The sequence below is a fragment of the Caretta caretta genome, chromosome 13 (genome assembly GCF_965140235.1).
Source record: "Caretta caretta isolate rCarCar2 chromosome 13, rCarCar1.hap1, whole genome shotgun sequence".
Classification (NCBI taxonomy): domain Eukaryota; kingdom Metazoa; phylum Chordata; order Testudines; family Cheloniidae; genus Caretta; species Caretta caretta.
Window position 1 is genome coordinate 7,210,430 of NC_134218.1, and position 27,599 is coordinate 7,238,028.

A 27,599-nucleotide genomic window follows, 5' to 3' on the forward strand; every position below is an offset into this window, starting at 1 on the left:
AACTTACTGAAGTCAATGGAAAGACTCCCATTGACTTCAATGGACTTTGGATCAGGCCTATGGTGCTTTTCCTCCAGAGATATCGATGTACTTCACAGATAGTTTATCAATCCTCACCCCCTTGGGATGGAGGTTAGATACAAAGTAACTTTGCCAAGACTTTTTATTGCAGAAACTAAGCAAGGGATAATATAAGAAAGTTCCAGTACTGATCGCTGAGGTATCCGCCGATGATCTGAGTTAAGCAGTAGCCCCAGAAGAAGCTGCTCAGAACAATGCCGGACTGTTTCTTGTCCCAGTCGAAGTGACTGCTCATGGCCACAGCACAGATAGGCATGGTCACTCTGGCACAGTAGAGTAAACAAGTCCCAAGCAGTAACATCAGAGTCCAGATTCGAGATTCAGGCCTGCAAGGATGAAGAAAGAGATAGGGAACAAACAAGCACTGATACAAATCCAGGTGCCAATGTGTGATTCAGATCACACAATGCTGCCACGCAGGTGAGGCAGGTTTCCCTAAGTGCTTTCGCAAGCCAGACAAGTCTATCTTAAAGAGCTAAATGTCACGGCAATGCCAGCTTTGCATCCTGTCACTCACATTCAAAGAGTGCCTCATCCACCTGGCTTTATGTCCTGTGCTTGTTCTTTAATCTTAAACACTGCTTTGATCCCAGCTGTGAAACAGTTAGCAATGCTGATATTCCAATTGCAGTCTTTAGGTTTCAGATTTATGCTGTCTGCAGATTAGGGTATAAGTCACCGCATTGCTTATTCTTGGTCCATGTTTGGAAGAGTTGTTTACTGTTATTTTTATAACCAAACGGATTAGAAACTAATCTTTTTAAAAATATAAACAACAAATGAAAGGTTAGTGTAACAGGTTGGCAGTGTTTGCCGGAGGCACCTTGTCTTGATAGCAAGTGTTGATTAGGCTGAGAAAGGGCTAAGTGGGTTCTCCTGACTCAAAGGCAGGTGATTTGTTACCACCCAAATATCAGGAGAAGCTCTCTACAGAGGGAGGATCTGAGGTGTGGACTGATCTGTCCAGAGGGAGGATCCCTAAGAAAAGGCAAGGCCAGAAAGGTTTGAGCTGAACTTTATTAATATATTACTGCTAGTTTTGTATTAAGAAAACCAAATCCCAGGGAGGAGGTGAAGTAAACTGTGTATAGGATGCACACTGTGTTTGAGAGCAGGTAGGGAACGGCACCTGCTTCTACTTCGATTCTGGAGAACAATTCTGCAGCAAAGACAAATGTTCTGACATATATTTGGGTCCTGATTCTGCAATGTACCACGTGTGGGTGCACCCCCGTTCCTGTGTAGAGCCCCGCTGACCTCGGTGTGGATGTAGTCGTCCCCCTGTGCACAGTAAATTTCAGAATCAGGGACACGGTGACTGGGGAATTGAGTATTATTTATTTTTACAGTACAGGACAGGGCCCCATGTTCTAGGTGCTGTACAAATGTATAACAAAGAAGCAGTCCTGATCACGGAATACATGGAATCATGGAACTAACCCACTGCACCTTCCATCCTTGTTTGGACATCTTTTGTACAGAAAATGAATATTTGTTTTTCTTCGTTAGAATTAATTATGATAGATGTCGGAGTCCGGTTATCCCAATAGAACACAAGCCCATTTACAAACATGTCAAAGGGCCCTGTCACAGGCTGAGATAAAACACAATGAGGGGTAAAAACATGCCAGGCTGTTGTGCCCATTAGAAATTAATGTACTGCTATATCCTGAATGGAAGGGCAAGGGATTCAATGCCAAGTTCTAGTAGGAGGTATTGGGACTTTTCATTCTGTGCTATGAAGGTTCCCTCCCTCTCCCTTCACACACACACAATAACTAACTCAAAAAATTACATATCCCGCCTGAAGAACAATTAACCACATTTCACCTTGCCTGGCTAATTTAACAAAATGCGACTGTGACAGATGCTCTTAAAACGCCCTTCAAAGGTTATGTTAAAAGGAGACATTTCAGCAGTGGACATTTAATTCACCCCTAAGCCAAAAATCATCCTTTTTTTTACCCCCAATTGGAAACGTCCTCCCCCACCATCCTCAGTGCGCTGGTATTACTTGGGAGCTCTCAGCCGGAAATGGCCCTGACCTAGTTTTGTTTAATGTGGTCAACTGGTCCCAGTAAAACTAAAAATGCAGGTGTGCAAATTCTGAACTGTTGGGCTGACCTAAGAAGGGAAGGGGAGTCAGGCCGGGTCTATCGAACATGATGCTTTTAACTCACATTATTTTAATTTGTGATGTAAAAAGTTCTTTACATTTGTTTCTGTTCTTCACATTTGTTTCTGTTCTTCCTTATGATTAAGGCTAAGTTTTAGTCTTGGGTATTTTTAGTAAAAGTCATGGACAGGTCACGGGCAGTAAACCTGCCTGACTAAATCTTGGGGAGGGGGCGGGGGGGGCCGGGAGGTGCTGCGGGTGCTCTGGGGGGGGACACAGGGGGGACACAAGGGAGCAGCCCAGGACCACCGCTGGTGCTGGAGCGGAGGGGTTGGGGGGCCTGGCAGACTCCCTACCTGGCTACTTGCGGCACTCCCCGGAAGCGGTAACATATCCCTCCCTCAGCTCATAGCTCCGCACGCTGCCCCTGCCCCGAGTCCCAGCTCCACAGCTCCCATTGGCTGGGAACCGTGGCCAATGGGAGCTGCTGGGGTGGTGCCTGCAGGTGGAGGCAGCGCAAGAAGCTAGGAGCTGCAGGAGGGACATGTTGCTGCTCCTGGGGAGCCCCCCGAGGTAAGCGCCACCCGGAGTCCTAACCCCCTCCCATGCCCTTACCCCACTAGCCCTGAGCGCCTTCCCCCACCCCAACTCCTGCTGCTGGGGGCACCTGCGACTGTCCCAGCAGCGGCCAGTGTGGCTGGCCCTGGGGCTGCCTGAGCTGCTCAGGCGACCCCCGCACCAGCCACACCGGCTGCTGCAGAAGTCCTGGAAAGTCATGGAATCCTTGACATCCTTGACCTCCGTGACTAACTCGCTGCCTTATTTATGATCAGGAAAGAGGCCTGATTCCCTTCTGGTGGGCATCTTGTATTACCATCTAGGGCTGTGCAAAGGGGATGTAAGATGCTAGCGTGCAGAGGCAGCATACGGGTGTGAATGTGTGCATGGAGGTGCAAAGCAAGAGTGACTCAAGCCACTAGTTCAATTGTTCGTTACAATATTGCCTTGCACTGCTTGGTCCTGTGGGTCTTTGCTGCGGCAAGCACACAGAGGCCCAGATCCTCAAAGGAAATGAAAAGGAAACTCCAACTGAGGGTAAATATTTTTTGCTGGAGGAAGATACCACCTCCTGGCCCTTGACTTCAGTGAAATTTAGGAGCCTAAATACCTTGGAGGATCTGTTTCCAGTGTTGTTTTAGCCACGTTGGTCCCAGGATGTGAGCAAGACAAGCCGGGGAGGTAATATGTTTTACTGGACCAACTTCTGTTGGTGGAAGGGACCAGCTTTGGAGCTTCATAGAGCTCTTCTTCAGGTCTGGGGAAGCTCACCAGAGAGTCTGAGCTAAATACAAGTTGGGACAGATTGTTAAGTATCAAGGGCTCACGCATGCTGTAAGAGACCACTTAAATGAAGTGGGCTATTAAGGGTTAGCAGGCAGAAATGTTACAAATTGTTATAACGAGCCATAAAACCAGTCCATGGTTTTTAGTGTCCTGCAGAGTTATGCATTTCAGTTCCCAGGCCTGTGTTTTGGAGGTGTGCAGGTTTCTTTTGAGGATGAGGACTGAGAGGTCAGAGACTTGCTTTGGGAAAAGTGTTTGACCACGGGTGATAGGGGATTTTTGTATTTTATCATTTTTCTGTGTGAGTTCATTCGAGAGCGTACTGAGTGTCTGGGCCAAAGTCCTTATGCCCTAATGCAAGTGTGAACAGAAAGCACACGAGTCAAGTAAGACTAGGTGCTAGTGGCCTGACCCAAACTCAAAGCTGTCAATGGATATGCTCCCTTGGCTCCAGTGGGCTTTACATCAGGCCCTCGACAGAGATAAGGGGCTTACACCTTGTATCAAATCACTATAGTAACATTTTTACACCTACTTTTCACTGGTGTCAATGATTTCAAGAGGCAGTGGGAGAGTCAGGCCCAGGATGTTGACAGGGAGTGGCTGGGTCTAGGAGTTTGTTTGATCCTCAACAGGCAGAGGAATTGCTTAACTCACACGCCCATTCAGTGTGATTCCTACAGAAGTAACCGGGTGGCCATACAGGTGGTGCTCTCATTAACACTGAATCAGGTTCACCTGCCTTCCTTGTCCCAGCTCAGAATTTCTTACCTTGTGCGTATACATGTAACATGCTGTACCCACACCATGCAGGATCAAGGCCTACAGCATTATTGAGCATGGACAGAAGAAGAGAGGAAAGACAGTGGTGTAGTTAAAGCACTAGATTGGGATTCAAGACCATTGCTTCAATTCCCAGCTCTGTCATGGACTCTTTATGCCCCTTTTGGCAAGCCCCTTAATCTCTGTTTCCTATGGAGATAATAAGCCTTCCTTTGTCTTTCTTGTCTTTATATGGTAAGCATTCTGGGACAGGGACTATCTCTTACTGTGTGGCTGCATGGTGCTTTGCATAATACTACCCTAATCTTGCTTGAAGCCTTTAGGCTCTACTGTAATAAAAATAATAAATAATACACAGAAACGACCACAACAAGGGTGATTGGAAAACAGAAAAATGATTTTCTCCCCACCTGGGTTTTGACAAAATTTCTGTGGAAATTTTCCAATGAGCTTTAGTTTTTAATCCTCTTTTTTTTTTTTTAAAGGGTGGCAGATTATTTCACGTGGCCTGAATATTCTCTTTGATTACTAGTCTGTTCTGTTCTATTTAGTTCTATTGTTTTGATTTTTTTAAAAAAGTCTAGCTATAGCTATAAGCATAAACCAAGTGGAGAAATATGAAGACTCCAGAACAGTACAAGCTTCTTAATGGATTTTCTGGCTGGAAATGTCACCTAAAACAACACTAAATGTCCCATATAAGCACCAGGTGCCCACATCCACACCAAACCCTTGAAAGAATTAATCCTGTGGAAGGATATGGATGTGCTTACATCAGAGGAAAGAGCCTCAGTTGCGGAAGCATTTTTCCTTAATTATAGTTATCATTGTAACTGCCGATGAGTCGCTGTTCTGCCTAGCTCAAAACAACAACATACAAGGTTATTAGGCAAGTCTTTACAGACATTGGGAAGGGTGGGGAGGGTAGGAAATATATGACCCTATCTCAAGTACTAAATATTAATAAATAAAAATATTTTGCATGTCTGTAACACTCTCAATCTGAGCTCAACGTGCTTCACTGGGTAAGGTTCTGTGGCCTGCAATGAGCAGGAGGTCAGACTAGATGACCACGATAGTCCCTTCTGGCCTTAAAGTCTATGAGCTGTTAATAAATTTCAACCTAATAACCTCCCTCATCAAGGGAGAAAACATAATCTGCCTGTTACCACTATGGAAACTGAGTCACAAAAACAGAGGTCTAAGTGACTTGCTCAAAATTCCACATGGCAGTGGCCAAGCTGGGAACGAACTCAATTTCCTGATGTCTAGTCCTAATGCGTTGTTGAGTTTTCAGTTCCAGTCTCTCTTCAGGAGCCTGTTAGGTGCTCTCCACTACCCTGGAGACTTGAGAGTAAGAGCTAGTCCTGCTGACTATGGGCTGGGAGTGCTGGAGAGACAATAGACCAGATCCTCAGCTGTCAATCTCCATAATCAGGGGTTCTCAAACTGGGGGTTGTGACCTCTCAGGGGGTTGCAAGGTTATTACATGGGGGATGAAAGTGGTCAGCCTCCACCCCCAAACCCCGCTTCGCCTCCAGCATTTATAATAGTGTATAATATAAAAATAGTGTGTTTTTAATTTATAAAGAGGGTAGCACTCAGAGGCTTGCTATGTGAAAGGGGTCACCCATACAAAAGTTTGAGACCCGAGCCTAGCAGCTATCCCTCAGCAAAACAAGTGGAAGGACGTCTGCCCCTGCAGGGAACTGAATTCATATCAGCTGTCAAAGTAATGCTTCCACTTCTCTTACCTGCACAAAAGCTTCACAACCCCCCACGCTCCACAGGAAATCATAAAGATGAAATAGAAACCTGTGGTTCCATCTCTTTCCCACAGCAGCTGGGACACATGTGTGTGGGATGGGGGAAGTTCATTACCTAGAAAATAACCTTTGTTTTATCAAGCACTAGCCAACTCTGGGACACACCTATAATCAGCTCCTGTGTTTGAGGCACAGTAATCCATGGAGGCTTGGGTTTGGTTTGTTTATTCTGACAACCCTCAGACAGCTGTATCTGACGCTTGTTTCTTCTTCTTGTACGGCAGCGCTGAGCCCCATGTCTCCATCAAAGCAGACGCAGCTCTCTGGCTGTTCACTGCAGCTCTGCTTTGAAGTGTCCCTGGGTAACAATCCCCTGGGACTCTACTCATACAAACTGAATAGCTCAGGTGAAAGCAAATATCGCTCTCTAAAATTTTGTATCAGTTGAGATCGGTTTTGACTAATTTCCTAGGATGCTGCAGAGCCCCCCAAAGCAAACTAAATAAATAACCTAAGCCTCACTCTAGCCTAGGGAAAGCCAGCAAGCAGTATAGTGTTCCTTTATTTTCAATGTGTTTTCACACTGGAGGAATTTCTCCAGTAGCTGCCACAGAGCAAATATTTGCTCAACTTCATTTCTCTTGACTCAGTCTTACCCCTTTCCCTCAATTTGTGATTCTGTCTGTTTACAGCCATTTCTGCTGACTTTTCAAATGGATTCGCTGGAGCTCAAGCTATCATTAGATTTTAGTTTAATGCTGCCTTTCAGGCTGGAATGAGGATGGTCATATATGTGTGTATTTTAAGGAGGGATAAGAGAGGAGTTCAGATAGCAAGGCTAAGAACAGTCTCATCCAACTACATGGTCAGTAGCCCCAGACGTTTGTTGCTTTTCTAAAGGGAGTTTCCTATGGTAGGAAGAAGTTATAGGTTCAGATCCTGGTCCCTGGTAATGCTGCTTTGTATGGCTCCAGACAGGGGCGGGTAGCCACGGTGAACCAGCCCTCTGGTGATTCTACACTGGAGCAATGGTCCATAGGGACAACTGCAGACAGACTGCAAGTTAGGGCAGTGCTCAGAACTACCTTGTGGCAGCCCTGGAATAGGAGAGGTGCAAGCTGCCTTCTCCCTATTTCTGACGAAGCCGCCCCAGTGTCTCTGTAGCTCAGTTTCCTTCTCTTTAAAAAAGGGACAAGAATGGTCCCTCCCTCATAAAGTGCCGAGAGTTCTTGGGATGCAGGTGACTGCTTGTGTGCACAGTGTTGTCACACACCTCATGCATGTCTTCACAAGGACTAAAGAGCAAGAGTGTTGTTAGCCTAGAATTAGACCTGGCTGCTGCAGGTTTTCACTGCACAGAGACTTACCAGAGAATTCCCATTCCTGCTCTGATGTCTCAGAACATCAGGTGTTCTGACTGCAGTCAACAGTAATTAAGGAAGTACTTCAAAAACCTAACCCTCTCCCGTATCAGAGGTCACTTTATTTTTTCTTCACGGGCTGCTGAAAGCGTCAGAGCCATAACCCTGTTTCCAGTCGTGTTTGATAATCCTCCCTGCTTTATTGTCCTATTCCTGTGACTTTTTGCAGTTTACCTGTCCATTGCTTTAATTTACAGCATGTTTGTGGCAACTTTTGATGTGAAGTAAACACAGCACAGTCACACAAATAACACTGTATGGAAGCAAGTGAAATCAGAGATACTGCCAAGGGTGTTGAGTAGTTATTTTTAACTCAGCTTGATGGTTGTCTTCCCTGCATTTGTTTTTTCTCAAAAAATGATTGCTCCCACCATTGAAAATCCTAGTGCTTCTCTATGTTATTATACCCTTCCCTGCCCTGTGTCTGCCTTGCCTAATTAGACTGTAGGCTATTCAGTCTACTGCTCTGTTTGTGCAGTGCCTAGCACAATGGGACCCCATTCTTGGTTGGCCTATAGGCACTGCCATAACAAACATAATTAATAACTATTCTGTTATGAATAGTTTGCATGTCGAGAGAGAATCCTTTTCCCCCCTAAAGTGATTGCAATGTGTCATACACCAGCTGACACCTTATGATCTGTAGTCATCAAAGGTAGCTTTGATTTTTCAAACCAATCAGTTAATGACCAACTAGAATGACCTAGAGGGAAGGGATTTTTCCCCACTGGGAAGACAAGTTTGTTTACTTCATGCATCCCTCCTGAGCATGGATTTCCTTAGCAGAGCCACAGATTGCAACAAGCACTGTTTAGCAAGAGCAATTTTCTGTTCATTCCGTCTTTTCATTTCTTGCTTTTGGCAGAATAAAGACAGAATTTGATTCTAGCCAGTAGTATGAGCAGAAAAAACCTATTAAGTAGGCATGGAGGAGATGGAAAGGTGCAACTGTAATCACACACAGACATGCTGGTCACTGAAACAGAAACGAGGAGTTCAGTGGCAATTTAAAGACTAACAGATTTATCTGGGCATAAGTTTTCGTGGGTAAAAAACCCACTTCTGAAAATTACAGATGCGGGCATTATTATACTGACACATGAAGAGAAGGGAGTTACCTTACAATTGGAGAACCAGTGTTGACAGGGCCAATTCAATCCCGGTGGATGTGGTCCATTCCCAATAATTGAGGAGGTGTCAATACCAAGAGAGGGAAAATTGCTTTTGTTGTGAGCCAGCCACTCCCAGTCCCTATTCAAGCCCAAATTAAGGGTGTTAAATTTGCAGATGAATTGTAGCTCAGTAGTTTCTCTTTGAAGTCTGTTTTTTAAGTTTTTTGTTGAAGGATGGCTACTTTTAAATCTGTTATAGAATGTCCAGGGAGATTGAAGTGTTCTCCTACTGGCTTTTGTCTGATTCCTGATGTCTGATTTGTGTCCATTTATTCTTTTACGTAGAGATAGTCTCTACATAAAAGAATAAATGGACACAAATCAGGCACAAGGCCCTCAATCCCTGCTGAGTCTTTTATGCTGCACCACCTGAGAGGCACAGCCCAGAATCTGCCCCCTAGACTCCACCTTCTGAGCCTGGATCTGCCCATGATGTGACAAGGCATTTCACTTCTCTGTGCCTTAGTTTCCCAACTGTAAACTGGGGATGATGATATTTACATACCTCCTGGGGGCCCTTGCTTGTAAAGCACTTTGAGTAAGAACAATAATAAATTAACTAATAAAACCTAGCACTTGGAGAGCACTTTTCAACCAGAGATCTCAAAGTAACATACTTTTCCTGTACAGCTATTCAAGCATCCTAATCAGAATGTTTTGAGTGTTGTTCCTTGGAAGAGAAGGGATGGTATGGGATAACGGAACCACTGGAGAGTTCCCCGAAAGTTTAGGAATGGCAGCTGGAGAGGATAGGATAAGATGTATGAGAAAAACAGTAGAAGGGAAAGTGAAAAGTGAGGTGAAGAAATGGAGAACAATAGAGGAAGCAGAATGAACCAGGGAGAACAAAGACAGAAAAACAAACGTGCAATGATAAGTGGTTATCTGTCTCACTGCACCAAAGGGGCACAGAGGATCTGGAAGGCTGCCTGGCGGGTCTTTTGTTTCAGTACGAAAATGGATTCTATGTCATTTCTCCATATTGATGGATCCTTGTTTCTGTGACAGTAGCTCATTAGCTTGAATGAAGAGTAAAGTAAAGTTCATCTGGAAATATTGATATTTATTTATGTCTTATTTTAAACGTATAATTGATTAGAAAGCATCCATCTGCTCAGATAGTTAGCTTATAAACCTGCATGCACCTGCCACGTGCCTGCTGCATGACCTTAGGCAAATCACTACCCTTTTCTGTTCCTGTATTTCCCCTCCCATGCTTTGACTGTCTTGTTCACTGGGGCAGGGACTTGATCTCTGTTTGCATGTGCTGTGCATAACACAATAGGGCTCGGATTGTAGCTGCAGCCTCTATGTGCGCTAGTAGTACAAATGCTAATCTTATTGCCATTTCCATTATCCTCTGCCCTGTTCCTTCATAGGGTTTGTTATAACCACTTGTTGATAGAGCCAGCTGGGCACAGGATTGGCAGCAACTAAATTTTCATCAAAAATTAGGGGTTCATCAACAATATATATATATTTTGGAAGAAATTTGGAATGAAAATTTTCAAAATCTGCCAATATGTCCCTTTGAACCAGTGGGGCAAATTCTCATGCACTCTCGCTTTTTTTTTTTTTTTAACTCCCCCTCCCCCACCCTTTTTCTAATGGGAAAAAGTAAACCAATCAGAGAAGCACAGGTGGGGGGACATACGTTTGAAACAAAGTTTTAGCAAAATGAAATTTTCATTTAGAATTTTTGTGTGGGCCCATCTATCCTCTCTCCCTCCCCGCAAACAAGTGAAGAATGTTGACCAATACAAAAACTGTATTTTTGCTTTAAAAAAAATTACAACCAGCTCTACAGATTGCAACCTCTCAGATTAGACTGTAAACTCTTTGGGGCTGCATGTCTAGCCTTTACTCTCTGCTTATACGGAGTGCAGTACTGTGCAGCTCCAATTCTGCTTGGAGCGTCTGGGTCAGGCCACAACATAAATGATCACTAAGAACATTTGTTAAAAATGACTGCTAACTTTTCAACAGCATAGTTTTCAAAGCAAATCAAGAAAAAAAATCAAATAAGTTTTCACAGATTGATTCTATTTTCTTACCACCTCTCCTGGGGGTCTTAACCAAAGGCCACAAAATCCACTGGATTTATTGGCTTCAATGGGTATTTGATCAGAAGACTTTCTATAGCGCGTGTGTGGTGCTGGTGATGGGAGGTTCTGGGTTACAGCCACACTCTGCAGACTAGAGGATCAAGATCAATCTCACCAGCCACCTATGTCATGGTTATTTGCTATGAAGCACACATCATTTTAAAATAAGAATAAGAATTCTCGCCAAGATAAGCTTTTAGTTTTGCAAGGCTTCTGCCAATTAGTCACATCCTCATCTATCCCCATCTCCCAAGCATTTCACCAACATTAACCAATTAATTCCCAACAGCACCCTTATGCATTATTAGAGTGGCTGCAAACCGAGGCCTAAAGGTTTGAGTGATTTGCCCAAGGCCACAGAGAAGAGTCGGTTTTAGAGAGGAGATTAAAAATTGGTAATTCTTTGGTTCCTACAGAACACAAGACGACGCAGAATTTACACCTGCCACCACTGTCATAGGCAGTACATTTTGGCTTAAGAACCTGGAGACTCGGCTATCCTCAGAAAAATCCATTTTTTTAAATTATTATTTGTATTGTGGTAGCGTCAAGAGGCATCAGTCAGGAATTGGGGCCCCATCGTACTAAGCACTGTACTCATGTGTAGTGAAGATGGGAAGAGTGTAGCAATTTTACACTTGTCACTCAATCACTTAGCATGTGCCATAGACTTATACAACTAACTTCAGACACAAGGTTTGAGCCTGTTTTCACTATTACACACACAGTGGAGAATACAAAATGAGCTAGGAAATCCTTCCCAGATCAACTCAGATTAAAATAAAATCACGTACACTGCTGCACCCTCTAATAGCTAAGACTGGGCAGCTAAACCATTTTAGAATATGATTTTTCACAATGTACATTGTAATTGGTAACCTCAACTATTACTATACGCATCACACCGATCATCAGCATAAAGCAGCGTGGATGCACATTTTTGGCTGGAAAAATTGTTTGTTTGTTTAAGTCAATCATTTAACTTGGAAAAACTATTACTGAGTAGTCGAGCTACCTTTAATCCTAATTAGTTATTATCTACAGTGCAAACATAACTGCTGAGACCTTTTGATCAAAAGCTCTTAATGTTTCAAATGGCACGTTTGAATAACCAGCTACAGGGCAGATACAAGCTCAGTCGTCTTGCATTTAAAAAAAGTGTTTTGTATTCTATGTAGTGGTTACCTTTTCTTTCTCAGGGGTGCATTTTTGTACTATTGTTCTTATTAAAACAGTCCTGTTTGGAATAGCACAGTTTTACAAAGAAGACTGTTTGTATAGTATCTATCTATATGTGGGTTCTTCTTTGGTCCTCATTACCATTGTATCACTTCATAGTCTTAATGTAATTATCCTCACAACACCCCTGTGAGGTCAGGAAGTGCTGTTATAGCTATTTTACAGCTGGGAAACTGAGACACAAAGAGATTAAGTAATTTGCCAGAAGGTCCACAGGAAGTCTGTGGCAAAGCAATGCATTGAACTCAGCCCTCCCTGTGTCCCAGCTCAGGATGGATCCCCAACCACTGGACCATCCTGACAAAATGACACTGTCATTCAGACACCCTCACCTGTTTTATCTACAGATTAAAGAGCCATTAAACTGGAATGAAAACTCTGCATATTAAAACTACATAGCTGGGGTTTGTGCACAAGGAAAAGAATAAAAATATTTATAACGACTGAGACTCTGTAGTCTTACCTGGACCAATAGGAATCCACCGTCCCATCTTTTTTCGTGCCTTCCTTATACGTATTCTTTACAGGCTGCTGCTGATAATGATGATGTAGCGAGACCAGGTCAGAACTGTATACTTGAACACCATTCCTGGCGATGCTTGAGGCCATTCAGTGTTTTTTTTTAGAAAAGGGTGACTCACAAAGTAAAAAGACACTGATAGACCGTGCGGTTGTTGCACTTATTGCAAGGATGCTGGAATGACAGCAAAAAGGGCAGGCAGCAATGACAGGAAAAATCCCCAGGACAGGGTTACGTTTCCTACTCCCCAAGCTCCCTTGCTGGCCGCTACTGTACAAGAAGGTGCTTAAATAAAGGAAAGATGCCAATTGCAAAGCCCAGCCCATTCACAGGGAGTGAATGGAATGCCTGCCTGTCACCGCAGCCCTGCCTGTGACTTTGCGAAAGCCGAGCTGATCTGGTTTGGGATTCAGAGGGGAGTTTGTCTCTTTGCAATACAAAGTCCACGTGTCAGTTTTCAACTTCTCTTCCTGTTGGAGCCTTTCCAGGAAGTCAGTCTGGCAGCGGCTACTACAGACTGCGATCAGCCCGGGGAAAATGTACAAGCTGAATTGAGCTTCCAACGTTGTGCACTGGACCGGGACGCCCTGTGAAAAGATCTAGCCCCAGGGTAACAGAACCACGGCAGAGTTTGAATGGATCCACTTCGGAATGATGATCATAAGCAGAGCTGCAACCAGTCCTCCCCTTCAACTCTTCCAGCCAGAGATGACGTGGTACAGGGTAGTATAACAACAGAAGAATTACTTTTGCATCTTACTTGAATCAGTGCAAGTATTCTCGCTATTAATATTAGAGTCCGACAGTTTGATTCCTCCCGTGGACCGGGTCTCTGTATTTGTACCAACGATAACCAAGGCACATTGTTAATACCAGACCACGTTGCAGCTACATTGCTCAGGGGCGTTGGCGGCTGGAGGGAGAGGCAGGATAGATTCCTAGACCCTTTTCTCGTAGCATCTAAGGGTGGAGGTGCTTTAAACCTTTCCCAGGCGGTGGGGAGAAGGGGCCAAAGGGAGAACCGCACTTCGAGGCACAAACTATTTTTATTAGTTGGAATAGGATAGATGTGGGCTGTACCTCTGCAGAGATGTAAGTGGAAGTGGGCCAGCCAAAATGGAAAACGTAACAAGCTTGTGTGTAATGCGTGTTTTTATATTGATCACAAATGCACCGTGCATTTGTGATCAGTATAGCAACAGGGGCAGAGAGACACGTGTTAGTTTTTCCTTACTTTCAGTTTTCTGGCAGTCCTCGATGCAGAATGCTTTCCAGGATGCAGGGCCTGAAACTAGTTTCCCTCTAACTCACAAAATGGAAGCAACGGGAAAATGTGAAAATCCTGCCTGAGGGGGGAATGCCCATAAATGCCCATGCAGACAATCCTTTCTGTAGGCACCTGATGTCTGTTTCCTTTTAGATTATGTGTTGCCAGCAGTCTTTCCAGGAAGCACTCACACCCAAAACTGACACTCATTTTCAAGAGGGTGGGGCTACATCTACACTACACTACTAGAAAATCCTCAGGAGTAGTAAACTGTACATGGCAATTTATTTTATGTATTTAGTTTACCACCATCCACTGTACACCCAGCTCTAGGCCAAGTAATTTGGAAATTCATCAGAATAGTATATCAAATTATTTTTTATCCTAAAAGTCAAAGCAACATTTCCTAAAGCTTTGTGGGTAATGAACTGTTTGCATCACATGCAAAATTGAGGCTGTTGAACACTTTCACTGCAGAAATGTGAGTGGAGAACTAATCTCAGAGTAGAGAAATTCAGTAAGGCTTGAGCTAAGCAATTTTGCACCACATAAAAGTTATTTTAGTGCAAGTCTGTGTATGGACACCCTTTTTTCTGCATGAAAGTGGGAAAAGTCAATTTAGATAAAGCTGGTTTGCTAAATGCATGCTAGTTTGGTTAATTCAGGAGAGGCAGCGTAGCCCAGTGGATAGGGCACTGCACAGAGCCATAGATTCTACTCTGCCATTCTGACATTGGCATGCTGGGTGACCTTGAGCAAATCATTTCACCTCCTTCTTGCACAGTGCTTTGAGATATTAAAATATTACTCAATGTTTAAGGGTATCAAAATCGGGCCTTCAAACTGTCATCTTCTGGGGGGCAGGGAATTGTCTGTAAAACAAAAAGCATGTTGGAACATAAATCTTTCTTACCCCTTCAACAAGTACTATATTTAAGCCTATGTCCTTACAGACCCTTTAACTCCTGCTTGAGTCATGCTCACTCAACTCTAAAAAGCAAATATTAGGATCAAAGGATAATGAAGATAAGTATTCAGACTCTCTTTTCCCATTTCAGATATTTTATGGAGCCTAAAGGTATGTACTCCCCCGCCCCACAATTACTATAGATCTACAAACCTGCAATTCTTTGCATTTGGTAGAAACAGGTAAAAGTGAGGCTTTTTGATTTGAATATAGCATGTGTACAAACCCAGACACACCCATTTTAATTCCTCACATGCCATAATTTTTCAGGCCACGTACATCCTCAGCTCTAGTAGGTTTTCAGAACTTCCAGTCTCATAGTATATGCAGTTATTTAGGCTCAGACAGTTTTGTTTCTAGTAAGAAATAATATAGGAATCTTGGTCATCATAGATGGGTAGCTGCTCTTGAAAGATTACCACTGACAAAGGTGTCAAGCAACATGCTAATCAAAACAAAATAAAACGAGGAGTCCTTGTGGCACCTTTAGTGACTAACAAATGTACTTGGGCATAAGCTTTCGTGGGCTAGAACCCACTTCATCAGATGCATGGAGTGGAAAATACACGCATCTGATGAAGTGGGTTCTAGCCCACAAAAGCTTATGCCCAAATAAATGTCTCTAAGGTGCCATAAGGACTCATTTTTTTTGCTGATACAGACTAACACTGCTACCCCTCTGAAACCTGTCACCATGCTAATCAAGACTTTGAAGAGTATTCTTATTGGATTCTATGGATGGTAAATGCAAGATCTGCACTGAGCTCAGAAGCTCCACAATGGTTAAATTATACACATGCATATTTAACATTACATTTCTGTGCACGTTAAAGAAAAAAATAGTTCAAGGAAGATGAGGGCGGGGTAATGAGTAGGGAGGTGGAGCTCCCCTTCTCTCCACCCAAACTGCCTCTGCTTCTTCCTTGCTCCCCTAATTTTGTACATTTGCAAGTTAAAAATAGGCCTGCTGCAGAGGAAAGCAGTGTTATCAAGGAGGCAAGAAGGGGACAGAGAGTAATGAGAGAGCTCTAGCCTCTCCTTTACTGACTGACAATCTTATTAATTTTCAGCAAATGAACATACATATAAACACCTCAGCACAAAGGACAGTTTTTTTTTAAAAAAGGAACAGAGAACATGATGCAAAGAGCTGTGGGAAAGGGGGAGGTTCTCTCACGCCTGATTTCACGTCCCTGCTCTCCCATCTCCTATCCAGGGGAGAGACAGTAATTAGCCCAACTTCCTCTTTCATGTCCCACTTCAGAACACCCATAAATCCCAGCAACACTAACTCCTCACTGTGTTTGCCCCTATGCAACTGTGCTGTTCCCCATGTCACTCACTTACACTAATGAACCTCCAATAGGTTCATCATCTGGAAGTTTTGGCCTCTTGTATCTAGGAATTAGAAGTTAAGCCAACAAGATGTCCATCTCTACAGAGTTCAGAGGAAAAAGATAGCTAACAATATTGTAGAGCTGAGTCTGACTTTGAGATCTGGGAAGATTCTGCAGTCAGGGTTCAGGCACAACACATGAAAGGCGGGTCTCCCATGAACTTACTGAAGCAAAGTCATACTTAAAATTTAATTCTCGGAGGTGACAATACTGAAACAAGTGATGAACTCTTTTGAGCTTCAGGAAGGATTCTGACAGTGCCACACATTAGGTCAACAGGTGTGGCACTGATGGAGAAAAAACAACAAACAAAAAATATTGACTTGGGAACAGCAGATGGCAATTAAGGGAGGGAAGGAATGCAGTGACAACTATTGGGTTCAGCCCTCACCACACCATTGACCTTATTTCACAGCTTATTTGGCCACAAAATAAAAGCTAACAACTGTGCAAATAAGCCAGAATGCAGCTGCCTGTACTTACTTCACTTTGAAACTTAGTCCTCCTTACTCGTGTTTCCATTTCCAGAAGAGGGAGCCATAACTTGGTAAAAAGATGTCAGGAATTATAGCGATAAGGTATTAGGAACACAGCATTTAATATATAATTTTTAAAAGGGTATTTGGAGGCTATATAGCTGAGAATAAAATTCTAGGAGGGGAAAAAATACACACCAGACATATTCTGTAAGTGTCAAATGCAAAATGTAGAGTATAAAGTAAACATAGGAAAGTAACACTAAGGGAGTTTAGGAAATCCTTCATGTGTAAGGCAGAGTGACAAAAGCAATAATCGTTCCAGGGAGGTTGGGAAATGTTAGAGTTAGACAAGTACTTACACAAGAAACAAAGTGCAAACATGTAAGTGGACAGACCTCTGCAGGACTTGGGAAGTATTGCCTCAGAAATAAGACTGATGGGGAAAAACAAAAACAAAAAAAAACAAAAAACCACCATTAGCTCCTATTCATTTAGGCACTTTTATGGCCCCGGCACTATGGGATCTGAGAATCTAGTTCACCCCATACACAAGAAAACATCAGCTACTGCTTTGTTCAGTTTCTTCTAACAACCTTATTAGCAACACATTTTGTTCATATTATACATATTCTATCCTGTCCTTTTTAAACACACAATTGTACGTGTTTTCCAGTGAATGCCTGCTTTAACCTGCTGACACGTGAGAAGCAGTTTTGCTTTCAAAGTAAGCAGGGCCTGTGTTCCCAAGGTAGTAGGGCTGGAAGAGAAAATACAAAGTTAGCTAAAGGCCAACTTATGGTCACACACCCATGGAAGAAGTAAGAAACCCTCCCTTACACTCCTGCACATCTTGCTGAACTCAGAGGTATGACAGCCTTACAAATAAATGGGAGGGTGGGAGCATTTCAATAGATGTACTAAAATGAGAAGCCTTCCCATCTCTACATTATTAGTTCCCATCCAGGTCTGCAATGATCAAAAAAGTTACAACTGTTCAATGATCAGCATGCAAAGTTTGTAGAATCAGTCTAGTTCTTCACTGATAATTGCCCACTGGCAGTCTCCCTAATGAAACAAATGATTACAATTGGGCATACTGTCATTTCTAGAGATGTTGTTTCAGAATAGGGGTCAGGCATATTGGAAGAGGTTTGGACTTAAGCTATGGTGTACCTGTGTACTAGATAAATACGACTTCACATCCCAGTATTCTCAATCTAGCACTACTTGGAAATATTACATTCACTTACAGGCCTGATTTTGATCAAGATCTCAGCTTAGCTTCCCTTTTGGGCACTTTTGAGAATGCAAATAATCGTGGGTAGGACTATGTCTAATTTCTTATCTGCCATGTTTTCTTCTTCCCTGTCTTATCCCTACAATGAACCTCTTCTGCTGGAGCAGAAAAATATGCTCTATTTGACAACTACACAGCTTACTGTATTTTCTCTCTTTTATGCTTCTTAGGAAAACTGCAAAGGGTAGATACAAGGCAGTCAAAGAGGACAAAATATATCCACTCTACACCAAATGAAAGCTTATATTAATACTTGAGGACAAGGTGTACACTTTAAGATTATATTTACAATCCAATATAGTCCATATCAGAAGAGTATATAGAACAACTGTAACATTTTAAAGCTTATGAATTGCAGTATTACGCATTTTTTATTTTTCTCCCAACAATGATCTGGAAATAGCATTCTGTTTCTTAAAAGCACGAGGCAACGATGATCTAGATACACGTATCCTGGGATCACACTCCTACTGAATTTAAAACCTTTCATAAAAAAGTTGGGTATTAAGGTATTGTAAAGAAGCTGAGCAACACACAACTCTAATACTCAAGCAATGTTTCTTAACTTGCACTTTTAAATGTGCAAACCAGAGGGATATTTACAACTTAAGCAAAATAGAAAAAACCCCGTCCTGGGATAGTGTAATTAACATGTTTTACATTTGTGCCTATCTTACATGCAGCGGAAAAAAGTTCTGCCTTCTTGCTGCAGTTTCCTTATGTGGTTTTACAGAAACAGTGGTATCCTGTTTAAAAAAAAGTTATGTAGAATGTGAGTGTACTTAACTTTTAAAAACTTCACCTCAGTCTGCTTTCCAGGTAGCTTCCTGGTACTTAAACATATTACCTACATACATGTGTCTCAAAATTCCAGATAAAAATTATAATCTGTCTAATAGTTTCTATGTAATAGCCAGTTCCCAGCCAGTAATATTGAAAATTAAAAAACAGTTCTGTAGACAGTATTCTCTGGGGTAGAAGAGTTTTTTCAGTACTTCACCCATATGTAGATCCACTCTTTGACCTCCATCATTAAACAGCAGCAGCAAGTAAAAGTTTACCTTTCATATTTGATTGGCAAAATGGAATAATGGGAACAGCCAAGAGGCAGAAACAATTAAGTAGGTAACCATCATGAAAATATGGGACGTTTATATCCAATCAAATACAGTTAAGATATCTTTACAAAGCAGAATATTTTACATCCTGACTGTGTTCACATCACTAATAAAGCAAATCTTTCAACAAAAGAAAGGATGTGGTAGGGATATGAATAGCGTAGCAAACATTTACTATATTTGTTTGCCACCAGTGAGCTTAGAACAGATCATAGTTAGGTGCTGCCATATCATTCATACGCAAAGAAATCTATCTTCGTACCATTTTGTTATGTGAAGTGGAACAAAACAATATATTTACACTAACAGCAAACTGATCAAAGTGGTATTTAATGTTACTTGTTAAAGTGGTTATCTAACAATGATGGATATAACAAAATCCAATAATTAGTAGTTACCAAATAAGACATTTCTCATGCATGACAAAAATTCATTCATGTACTCAGGTCTGCATTTACTGTGCACAGTATTTCCATAAGTTATGTTTCACAGCCCCTACCATTCAAGAATATTTCAGAGTATATATATTATATTTGTATATGCAAATTATATACACTAATATAAAGATCCCTAAAAGTACCATTATGACTATCTTTATGCTTTCTGTAAAATGCATAGCTTTTGAATATTTTCTTGCAGTTAAAGACTTTACAGATTAAAGCTGCTTATCAATGTGGTATATTAATAAACAAACTCAAATAATCCTTTACTAAAATGTTATATTTCAACCTCTTAGAAAACGTTATTTTTAATGGAAAAAAAATAAGCAATCTATGCACTTCGCCCAAAGACTATATGGAATTAATGCAGCATTCTAAAAGTATGGTGAACTCTTCAACCAGGTCTGTAATATCGCATTTCTCACAGAGAAAAATGCTAGTCATGCCACAAAAATGCACCACTTTCCACTTCCTCCTGGAAAAGCTTCAGATGAGGATCAGCACAAAAAGTGTCAGACTGGAGGAAAAGTTGATCAGTTGTTCATGAAGGAATCAGAGCAAACAGAGTTTAATTTCTGCAGTTTGTTATTAAACAAAATTACACTAACCATATAGATTTCAAATTAAAATATTATACTTTTTTTAAAAACAGCAACTGACTGAAAACAGTATTTATCTTCTCAGTTCAGGTAAATTGTTAGAATAACCAACGAGGGTGAAATAAAACCAGCTCATTATTGCAGGTGGTGGCCAATGAAAGTTCATTACAGTTTTGTATGAATTACAAGAGTTGCGTATGGTGAAAGCCTTAGGATGTCAAATAAAACCATCAGTAGTAAAATGGGACAGATCAGTCTTGTGTTTTATATACATCACCTAGCCTAATCTTGGCACTGAGGTATCTCTGTAGCTTCTTATGAGACAACTGTCTCCCCCAGAAAATAGCTACACACAAGTAAACAGTGTTCATAGTAAAGCAATCAGTAACAGGTTTTGTTATTCTCTAAGTCGTGTTTCTGTAAAGCTTTTACAGTTTAATGTGTAAGTATTCCAGAAAATTAAGTAGTTTCAATTTACAGGGTAATAGCTACCAGACTAGGATATCCACAGTATCTGATGGGTAGAGTGTAAATTGCCAGTGCACTGTGATATTATGCTATTTCCTCCACCAAATTGGTCTTTGTTCAGCAGTTTTGTAATAACTCAGTGTATGGGTTTTAAAGATCTAGATCTCAATTTGGCAAAGGTCAGTACATAATACTATGAGATATACCAGTATGAAGTAATGAAAGATTAAGTCATACATCCAGCAAAACATCCTACACCCAAATTACAATTCAGTGACCAAGAAAATCAGGGCCTCGTATGTAAGCATTATAATGTTTCTAACACGAGTGGAACAGCCAACAAACAACAGTACAGCTCTGAAGATGAACCGCATCTCTTCAGAAAGATATGAAGTCACTGGGATTATGGAAAAGGGTTTTGTAACGTCACTGCTCGATTCATCCAAGGCATAATATGCCAAAAGAATGGTTACCACTAGCACACTACAAACTATGCCACCCACCCCCAAATCCTGCAAGCTATTCCACAAAGGCAGACCCTGCATAAGGGTGGACACTTGCGCAAAAAAGGTCTATGATTCTCGTCTTCCCCCGTATCACCGAGAAGACTTCAGCTAACCAAGCCAAGTGGCCATTAAAGGTATAGTAACCAGCTGGCATCACTGCAGTGAATAGAGGTGAAAGTTTAATATAAGGAAAAAATCCCTGAATAATCAAAAACAAAACCCTACTTAAATATATGATTTAATGTCTTATTTCAGGAGGCCATTTGGTCATTCTTGAAATTAAAAAGAAACTTTTATTTCCAGCAATACTACTTGTGAAAAGATGGGTCATTGATCCACTGTGAACATAGCTCTCACCATATAAATAAAGCACCAGAGTCAGAAACAAGGAAAAAAAGTCCTTAAATTATGATTTACAAGTTTATACACTATTTCCTATGCAAAAGATTGGCCGTACAGTAAGAAATTTTTAGATGAAAACTTGACCAGTTGTTAGTTTTAAGGGGAAATGCATATTTTGCTATAACTTAACATAAGGTAGAAAATATTCACTGATCTATATACATTTCAAATGAGAGAGAGTTAAACTTAACTGAATAGTTAACCCCATTTAACTCACTGGCCACTAAACTAAGCATCCGTAGCCAATTAGAAACCTTGAGCACTGTACTTTTTAAAATGCCATTATTTTCTTTCCTGTCTAATTGGATTTTTTTAAAATGTATGATAGTGCATAGCCTAAATCAGACTTTCAAAGAGATGCAGCGCCTTTCAATGCTGTTTTCTCAGCATTTAAAAGGGACTTTTCTCTGTTTAAATAAGATGTTCGTTGAAAAAAATCTGAATTGTTGAGTTCTGTACTGTAGTAAAAATATTTCAGTCACAGACTGATATAAATGTATACTGTGCAGTACTAAGATTTCTTGGTGTCCATCTGCACACAATTTACTTGGGTTCCTCAATTGTCCCCTTGCTGAGGTCTGTCATTTTGGGATATTTTACTTTCTTCTGGTCCAGTTCATTCTGAGCCCACAGAAGTAGTTTCAGTAATTTAGCCAATTTGGGTGTTGACTCGCGATTTTCATAGTCTAGAACAGCTTGGTTAACTTCGCTCCATACCTGGAAAAGAAATATTGAACTTAGAGTAGTGATCATATATATTAACTGAAGGAGAATGTCTTGCAGAGTTTATGAATTCCTCTGAGTACAAGTTAGAAAAAGCAGAGCTTATACACCTGACTGGTCTCACATTACACTGAAAACAAGTAAGAGGAGTTGAGGATTTGGCCTTTTAAACCCTCTCCCACACCATTACAGCAATGCCACAAGGTGTTAAATCTGCCTTAAGGCAGCAGCTGAGGATTGCTCAACTGGCATAAGGCTACCATGCCAGCCCCTCCTGGCCCACCCAGCACAAAGGAAGTTCAAGGGTGAGGATGAGGAGGTAAGACCAGAAAGCAATGTGCCACAGGGATCCTGATGGTGGAGCGACCAGCACAAGTTAGAGCAATTTAACCACATAGAAAATTACCTCACTGTGGTTTTTTTTGCCTCTCCAAAGTTCAAGATAAAAATTCTGCCCTGAAGTTCCACTACCAATTTCCCCCCAGAATAGAAGATTAAACAATTCTATAAAAAATACTGTAAGAGAGAACATAGTTCCCTTGATATCCATCCCAAAAGGAAGTCTACAACTGCCTTACCTTCCCTACATAAGGCAATTCTAATGCACAACACCAGAAAGCACAAGTTTACCTTTCATATTCTATTAGCAGCTCCCAAATTAGGAAGGAAGGGTGTGGGAGGAGAAACAGCAAGATGAAATTAAGCCATTTTAGCTTCCCAAAACCCTTGCATATAGGAAGCACTGTTCTGATGCTTCTAGGATCTACCCCAATCTGTTACAGTTTTAGTCTAAGCAAAATCAAGCAGCAATTAAAGTTATGCTGTGTTACCTACATCTAACTATAAAAAGGAATTCCAGATTTAAAAAACAAACAGAAGGGATAGTGGCAGCAGTTGAGGAACACAGGTGGAAAAACAAAGGTCAAAATGAGCAAATCCAAGTAATATTAAACAAAAACAAAACTAAGAGCAATTCTGATTTGCTCTCAGAAGTGGACAGAAAGCCAGTGAAAAGGAAATATGCTCCTGTTTCCTAGAGCAAGACGGCAGCACTAGCAGCATCATTCTGAACACCTTGAAGTTTGAGGAGCGTAAAAGAGGAAACTGCAGTAGTTATACTGTATCAAAAGATGGACAAAGCAAGCCCATAGTTTCACAAATGGGGGATGTTTTACATCACAAAAGTTCTTGCGTGTTCTAAAAATATTGCTGTTATAACAGAAGTCTCAGCTTTAGAAATACTTCTGTTCTCCATACCAGTTCATAAATATTTAGTAATTATGTACAAACTATTGTAATATTAGCTGTCCCCAAGGATAAACAAAAGTGGAAAGAGCTTTCATTTGAGCATTCATTACCTTCTGTCTCTGCATCATGTTGAGCAAGTCTCCAAATGGTGATTCTTCAGGATTATCAAAGGCAAGCAATGCCAGCGTGCGCTCCATTTCTGTCAAGCATTCTCTGCTCTCCTCTCCTTGTTCTGCCAGTTGAGTCTGAGCAAATTCCAGGGCTGCCTCTGTCTCACGCTGCCGAATCAGTTCAATCAAATGCTGCTGCTATATACGTAAGAACAAAGCAAGGTTAGTCAATAGAGGTGTAAGTGATGTTTAATGTGTTAGGCTCTAGGTATTCCATTTCTTCTCCTACAAATTAAGTTGCAAAGCTGTATTAAATCAGTATTTTGTCATTATTAAAATTCACAAATACATTCTTGTTGGACTAACAGTAGTATACTTAATCCTATTTTTCAATTGATTTTGGAGCCATTTAAAACCTGGAAGATAGGTTTTAAAGAAACTTTGTAACTGCTTCCAGAAGACATGACTAACCATCAGCAATCTGGGAGTTTATAAATCATAGGTAAGATGAATATGGTTATGTTGTATATATTAATAAATACAAACTAAAAACACTCTTTAAAACGCTACTGCATTCCATGCCATAACATAAGAAATAGACAGTTAAAATCACATCCCATACTACATCAGTGAATGCTTGCAATTACATCCTTTCTTCAGTCTCCAAACAATTCCAGATACAAACTAATCACTGGGTCTTACCTGCAAGTGAAAGTAAAGGTATCGGTTTGTATCTAACAATTCCGGATGGAGACTATTTATCAATGCAATGGCTTCCTGAATCTGTCCTTTCAGTATCATTTCTCGAATTTTTATCCTTTCATCCAGAGTCTCTAGATCAACACTGGGCTCAATTCCAGACTCCATCCGAAACTTCTCTGCCGCCTCTTTAAAACCCTCTGAAATATAAACACATTTCACATCTGAATTCTATTTAATAAGCTATATACAGTAGTACAGATTTATCAAACCTGTATACTTCCAACTGTCTTATATGGATCTGAAACATAGATGTTGCTTAAACAAGACCTTAGGAGGCTGGAGACATTTCATATATGTTGCTAAAAGGAACTCCTGGGCATAAGATGGTTTGATTTTCTCAGTAATTTTGATTTTCTCAGTAATAGGGATATATTATTGAGAACTGGCTTGGAGAGGACTGAAGTCATCATCAGCACTTTTTGGTCACACAGATAAAAGTCCCTGCACATGGAGCCTTTAAAATCAGATCTGAGGTCAGGAGGGGACACTGCATGGTTATAGACAGGCTGGGCTGCACCAGATCAGTAATAACCCTGTGGAGCTTTTAGACACCTGGAGTAAAGCCACATGATGTGGATATTGACATTCCATGCTATGGACCCTTGCTTTCTGAACATGTTGTTGTTTTCTGAATTTCTAGTTAATAAACCAAGTTAAGAGAATATACCAAGATGTCCAAGCGATCCTATTTGGAATCTTTTCCATGACGCAGGCATTTTTGTAAATACAAATTCATGATTAAAAATATATGAACTTACAAGTTTCTCCGAAAGGCTGATTTAAATAAGTTGCATAATTCTAGAAAGACTTCACTTTTAATTCTCTCTAAATTCATCAAGTTCCTATATCGATAAATATAGGATAAAAGTCTATATTTAACTGAATGCAAAGTGAAAGAGGATATAAAACAAAATTTTACTAGGAAGGATTCAAGTTTACCACTGACCCCATGATTGGGACTCTGTTGTCTGGTATATTTGGACATGGTTATTCTTTTGCAGGAAAGATGATAGCAAAAAATTGCAGTCGTCTGGTGTTTAAATAGTTTTACCCATTTTATAATTAGCATAAACATGAGAGAGTCTGAACTCCCATCTGCATACCACATGAAGGCTCTTTTCATCAGAAAAAAAAGAGTCACAGAACTATACAGACACTACTTTTATACATATACACAAACAATTTATGACAGACTTGACATGGTCACTCTAATGCGTTTCCCATTGCTCAGGTGCATGCTTGATGAATATGACCATCTCCACTATGGTGCATCTGGCCATGAAAATTAATGTACATCGCCAAAGGACAATTTCTGAAGGGTTTCTGGTGACTCTTAAATTGCAGTTTCTGGAAGCCGAGCACATTAAGTATTCTGGTCTTCCTGAGCTGTTCTGAGTATATATTGCCTCGTAATTAGTCTGATCTTTCAACCAAATTAGTTGAAGTTGTTTTCTGATAATTTCTCCTGCTCTGTGATGAAAAAAGAGTGGACACAGCTTGTTCAATGCAGTCCAGATTACATTAGTAGAAGCCATCACACATTTCCAATTTAAAGAAAATAGTATAATAAAAGATGTGATATTAAGCTCTGTGCAGTTATAGGTAACGCTGTTCCAAACCAGAAATGCCATAAGGGAAACATCTTTTTAGCAGAAAAGCTAAGATTAAAACAGACAGAAGACATATATTGGGTAAAATCAGTAGAGGCTATATAATCAAAGTCAACAAAATTTGGTTCTCCAATGTTTTACTTAGCAAAAATAACATGTTGCTAACAGTGTGTGGGTGATTCGCTACAAAGGCAGTACTGAACTAGTTTTTCCTTTACCCAACTTCTAAACTATTTTTATTAAATAATTATCAACTATATTTTCTGTGAATTCTAGAAAATATGTTTTCTAGAAATCACAGAAAATATAGGCAATGGTGATGTCTATTAGTATCAACCATTTAATAGCTCATTCTAGTAAGAATGAATTTTATTGATTAAAATAAATGGCAAATGATCGAAAAAGAGACCAACCTACTAAATGTAATACTAGCATCCATTGCTCATTGTTACCTGTAACAAGATAGTTCATGATCAGGCGATTCATATCAGCTCTTTGGATGTGCAAGTTATTGAGTTTTTCCATCCATTCATCTTTTGTGATTTCATCAGGTTTTTCTGCATAACTCATGCTGGACTTTCACTATAAGGAATGAAAAGTATCTTACTTGGCACAAATACCAGCAGGTGAAAGAAAAGTTAAGTCTAACTTGCCTATAAGGACTGTGGGACCAGCTTGGTTATTAATACCTTCTTTGCTGGTTCAATGAAGATTGTTGGCTAAACAAAGTTATCGAATGGAGAACTGAACGCTTTTTTTTGAGATCAGCCACTGTAACAGAAACCGACCCACACACATCTCCCCCACCCTACCTCACCCACACCCAGCATACAGCCCCCCAACCCATATACATACAACAGACGCCACCGTACACACTCGCCCCTCCATACCCATACCATGCACCGAATCACCCTCTCCGAGGGGGCACACAGCCCGTCTCTCACACAGGCTGGCCAGGCCTTATCCCCCACACCTCACGAGGGGCCGTGAGCCGGCCGGGGTCTCGAGGGGGCAGGCTCGGTACGGGGCTTTACGGTACCACCTCCAAGACACTGAAGGCTCCTTCGGCCCTACCAAGCGCGCGCCCCTCAGAGACTCCCCCAGCCCCGATGCTCACGAGGGGACGGGCCCGGCCTCCTGAGCTCCGTGGGGACTAGAGCCGCTTCTGCCGCCACCTAACACCCCAGGGCCCCCAAACCCCTCCTCAGCCTCTGCCCTGGCCGGGCCCTGACGCTCCCACCCCCAGGCTCCGCGCCCTTCCCCCGAGCCAGGGCCCGAGGCTCATCGCCCCAGGCGAGGAAAGGGTCAACAGGCGCCATCTTACCCAAAGAGCCACTGCTGCCGGCTCCGGTGCGCGGACCCAAACCCCACTCCGCCGCCTCGCTCAGCCGGGACTCTGCGCACAACTCTCGTCTCGCGAGAACTGGCCTCCCAGCCAATCACCGGCCGGAGCCGGGGAGCGGCACGCACCATTGAGATGGCGGAAGAGGAAACCCAGAGAAGACCTAGAGGGGAAAGCACCATAGAGATTACGGAAGACGTGGAGGCTGGTCGGGGAAGTACCATAGAGACTGCGGGAGGGAGGCCTCGACTATGCTAACCAGCCTGGACGCGGTGGAGAAAATCAGCGTGGATATGTGGCGGGCCGCATCCCCTCTA

At 41.6% G+C, this 27,599-nt stretch overlaps 2 protein-coding genes across 2 annotated transcripts in view; both read right to left on the reverse strand.

Moving 5' to 3' along the window:
- Nucleotides 1–13,161, reverse strand: part of SLC17A9 (solute carrier family 17 member 9) — a 30,656-nt gene extending 17,495 nt beyond the window's left edge. The window contains exons 1-2 of the mRNA XM_048819892.2: nt 12,491–13,161; nt 210–407 (exon numbers count right to left, since the gene is read on the reverse strand). Coding sequence (XP_048675849.1) covers nt 210–407; nt 12,491–12,636 — 344 coding nt within the window. The 5' untranslated portion in view covers nt 12,637–13,161. The remainder of the gene's footprint in view (nt 1–209; nt 408–12,490) is intronic.
- A 6,225-nt stretch (nt 13,162–19,386) lies between these two features.
- On the reverse strand, nt 19,387–27,389 carry GID8 (GID complex subunit 8 homolog). Its single transcript, XM_048820300.2, has 5 exons — nt 27,265–27,389; nt 26,393–26,522; nt 24,271–24,467; nt 23,569–23,766; nt 19,387–22,204 (listed from the first exon to the last, which is right to left on the reverse strand). Exons 2-5 carry the CDS (start codon nt 26,508–26,510, stop codon nt 22,031–22,033), a joined length of 687 nt encoding a protein of 228 aa, XP_048676257.1. The 5' UTR covers nt 26,511–26,522; nt 27,265–27,389; the 3' UTR covers nt 19,387–22,030.
- Between the last annotated feature and the right edge of the window lie 210 nt (nt 27,390–27,599).